At 36.7% G+C, this 3,934-nt stretch overlaps 1 protein-coding gene across 1 annotated transcript; it reads right to left on the bottom strand.

Annotated features, from left to right (window-relative positions):
- Positions 1–223: 223 nt before the first annotated feature.
- Positions 224–3,674, bottom strand: LOC126992005 (uncharacterized). Its single transcript, XM_050850673.1, has 2 exons — positions 3,195–3,674; positions 224–2,352 (listed from the first exon to the last, which is right to left on the bottom strand). The coding sequence occupies exon 2, from the start codon at positions 1,742–1,744 to the stop codon at positions 353–355; it is 1,392 nt and encodes a 463-aa protein (XP_050706630.1). The 5' UTR covers positions 1,745–2,352; positions 3,195–3,674; the 3' UTR covers positions 224–352.
- Between the last annotated feature and the right edge of the window lie 260 nt (positions 3,675–3,934).

Genomic DNA, 3,934 nt, shown 5'->3' on the forward strand with positions numbered 1-3,934 from the left:
TTTTTTTTCTTTTTCTAGCTTAAAACAGTTTTTATATTTCCTTTTATTGTTTTATTTATTTTATTTATTACTTTTTGTGAAATATTTTCACTTTGTGTTTGTAAATGAAGTGTGACCATTTTAATGTAGGTTTCAAGGAAATAAAATACAGTTGAGTCACAACAAATTCTGCTGAACTCGCACATATTTTATGGAATAAAAAATACTCTGAATTGTAAGTAAACTAATTATATTCAGATCTTGAAGAAAAATAAAGTTGAAGAAATATAAATAAAATGCAGTATAACGTTTGGTTACTCTATGGTAACAAGGTAAGTACTGTATATAGTTGCACAGCACTAAATCTTATTTTCTACCCAACAACTTGCATGTGGGCAATTGCTCTCAAATATCGTAACTTGTCGGCTTCTTCACCATAAGATCTAACTTTAACTGCTAGTCTGTTTGCTAAAAGTACATATCTATTTCTTGGCCTCTCAAGATTGACAGCTTGGGCATTTTGCATTGTTAGCCTATGAACTGCAATGTCTTTTCTGATACCATTCATGAAAGACCACATTGTTGGATGAGAGCACATAAAAAGTGACTTGAGCGAATTATGAAACCCTTCCGTGCAATTAGTGGTTTTTGGTGCACATATTTGGGCATCCTCGTAATGATTCCATAGCTGTGGTTCAAATCTTGGGTTTCTTGCCCTTCCTCCTACTCGAGGTCCACGTACGTATGTAGATTCAAAATATGCAATTAGGTCATTGCATTCAGCCTCATCTGGAAAAGCAGCTCCCAACTCTTCAAAGACCTCAGGTACTTCATCAATTGGTACAAAAGCAAGTGCTGGAAGAGACTTGACAGTCATTGCAAAATCACGGTCTGTTTCATACCTGACCTTCAATCCCAATTCATTTACCTTTCTTATCACAGACTGATTTAAATGAAAGAAACATCCAGATACTCTTGCTAGAGGAAACTCATTTTTGAAAGCATTTATTGCCGCCAACTCAAAATCAAGTAAGATAGTAGAAGGGTTGAGACCTGGATGCAACATTTTTAAAATTTCAATCATACGTGTGTATGTTTCAGCTGTTTTGTTTGGCAAGAGAAAATATATACAAGGGGGATAGGAGTTTCCTATCTTGGCGTGAATAGTATACAACTGAAAGAAAATCAATGGGGTAGTCTCAAATGTTCCATCCCCAATCCATAACTCACTCTGAAGGCAATTTACCAAATCATGTCTCCCAAAGGCTAACATTCTTTGAGGATCATCGACTCCAGAATCATACATGACAATGTCTGCATAATCATTAGGTATCTCAAAGTTTCGAGACTGAGGAGGTGGTTGGATGTTCTCCTCTTTTTGGCGTGTTCGTCTAATACGTCGTTCAATGGCAGATTTAACTGGCATTCTTGCCAAGACATCATCGTTTAAGGGAACGAGATGGTCGGCGAGAATTGTCCTTGTGGTGGCACGAGTGTTTTTTGCATCTTGTTTCATTTTTGCAAGGGCAACATGAACGTCAGTTTGAATAGAGTCTCCAGAATGGGTGTGGTCAGAGGGTTCTTTTATAATATTTGAGCCCTTCGTTATTATTGATGATTTACATTTGAAAGTCTTATATTTCCTGCACCTCCAATACTTTTTTTCAGCATCCATCCAAGGCTCTTTTGTCTGAAGAATATACTCAAAACCATGATGCACTAGCAATTCTCCACCTCTCAAGGACTGTGAAATATCTAGAGCCATTTCACATAAAATTATTTGAAGATATACAGTATTATAACTACAAAAAAAAGTACGGTTAACTGAGTAGGTGCAACGTGAGAAAGCACCCACTCTCAGTGAAGTCTAACCCCCTACTGGGCCTGGTGGGCGGCGCCCTGGGGCCGCAGGCAGGATTGCCAGACGCGTGTGTTAAAAAAATTGGCACACTCTTCCCGAAAAAAGGTTCAGATGGTCCCTTAAACGATGATGTCTTGGCAAGAATGCCAGTTAAATCTGCCATTGAACGACGTATTAGACGAACACGCCAAAAAGAGGAGAACATCCAACCACCTCCTCAGTCTCGAAACTTTGAGATACCTAATGATTATGCAGACATTGTCATGTATGATTGCACGGAAGGGTTTCATAATTCGCTCAAGTCACTTTTTATGTGCTCTCATCCAACAATGTGGTCTTTCATGAATGGTATCAGAAAAGACATTGCAGTTCATAGGCTAACAATGCAAAATGCCCAAGCTGTCAATCTTGAGAGGCCAAGAAATACATATGTACTTTTAGCAAACAGACTAGCAGTTAAAGTTAGATCTTATGGTGAAGAAGCCGACAAGTTACTTTAAATAAGTACTAACCTAGGGTTATTTCTTGTTTTAATTCAGTACAAAGCCTAGGCTTATTTCTTGTTTTAATTCAATACAAAGCCTAGGATTATTTTTTGCTTTAATTCAGTACAAAGCCAAGGGTTATTTTTGCTTTAATTCAGTACAAAGCCTAGGGTTATTTCTTGTTTTAATTCAATGCAAAGCCTAGGATAATTTGTTGTTTTAATTCAGTATGCGTGGTTTAAGCTGGTACTGCATTTTATTTATATTTCTTCAACTTTATTTTCTTCAAGATCTGAATATAATTAGTTTACTTACAATTCAGAGTATTTTTATTCCATAAAATATGTGCGAGTTCAGCAGAATTTGTTGTGACTCAACTGTATTTTATTTCCTTCGAAACCTACATTAAAATGGTCACACTTCATTTACAAACACAAAGTGAAAAATATTTCACAAAAAGTAATAAATAAAAATAAATAAAACAAGAAAAGGAAATATAAAAACTGTTATAAGCTAGGAAAAGAAAAAAAAAACTAAAAGAAAAAAGTAAAAAAAAATTTAAAAAAAATAAATAAAAATATAATATAAAACTAAAAAAAAAAAAAGGTCCGCGACAGCATCCCGACTCCACGTGTCGCAGGACTGGGACCAGCTCAAAATAAAAATGGCTTTGCATAAGCGCGTGGTTTAAGCTGGTGCAGGGAGGATGCTAACAAACGAGTTACACCTGTAATGAAAGGGTTACACAACGGAGCACAGTACCATCGGCCTTCGAAAAAGGGTTAAATTGTATTACACGGTCACTGGCTGAAATAGTACAAATTCAGTACAAATCCTAGGATTATTTCCTGCTTTAATTAAGTACAAACCTAGGGTTATTTCTTGTTTTAATTCAGTACAAAGCCTAGGCTTATTTCTTGTTTTAATTCAATACAAAGCCTAGGATTATTTTTTGCTTTAATTCAGTACAAAGCCTAGGGTTATTTTTTGCTTTAATTCAGTACAAAGCCTAGGGTTATTTCTTGTTTTAATTCAATGCAAAGCCTAGGATAATTTGTTGTTTTAATTCAGTATGCGTGGTTTAAGCTGGTGCAGGGAGGATGCTAACATAAACGAGTTACACCTGTAATGAAAGGGTTACACAACGGAGTACAGTACCATCGGCCTTCGAAAAAGGGTTAAATTGTATTACACGGTCACTGGCTGAAATAGTACTGGTTCAAGTACTACTGGTTCAGTTTGCACTGGTTCAAGTTGCACTGGTTCAGATGACCACTGGTTCAGATGGTCACTGGTTGAATTAGTACTGGTTCAAGTAGTAGTACTGGTTCAGTTTGCACTGGTTCAAGTAGCACTGGTTCAGATGGTCACTGGTTGAAATAGTACTGGTTCAAGTAGTACTGGTTCAGTTTACACTGGTTCAGATGGTTACTGGTTCAAATGACCACTGGTTCAAATGACCACTGGTTCACTTGACAACTGGTTCAGTTGACCACTGGTTCAGTTGACCACTGGTTCAGTTGGCACTGGTGCATGTGGTACTGGTGCAAGTGGCACTGGTTCAGTTGACCGGCAACCATATATATATATATATATATATATATATATA

Source organism: Eriocheir sinensis, unplaced genomic scaffold (assembly GCF_024679095.1).
Source record: "Eriocheir sinensis breed Jianghai 21 unplaced genomic scaffold, ASM2467909v1 Scaffold381, whole genome shotgun sequence".
In the NCBI taxonomy this organism is placed as follows: Eukaryota; Metazoa; Arthropoda; class Malacostraca; order Decapoda; family Varunidae; genus Eriocheir; species Eriocheir sinensis.

Coding starts and splice junctions, on each gene's coding strand:
- LOC126992005 (XM_050850673.1), bottom strand. CDS start 1,744: ATGGCTCTAGATATTTCACAGTCCTTGAGAGGTGGAGAATTGCTAGTG.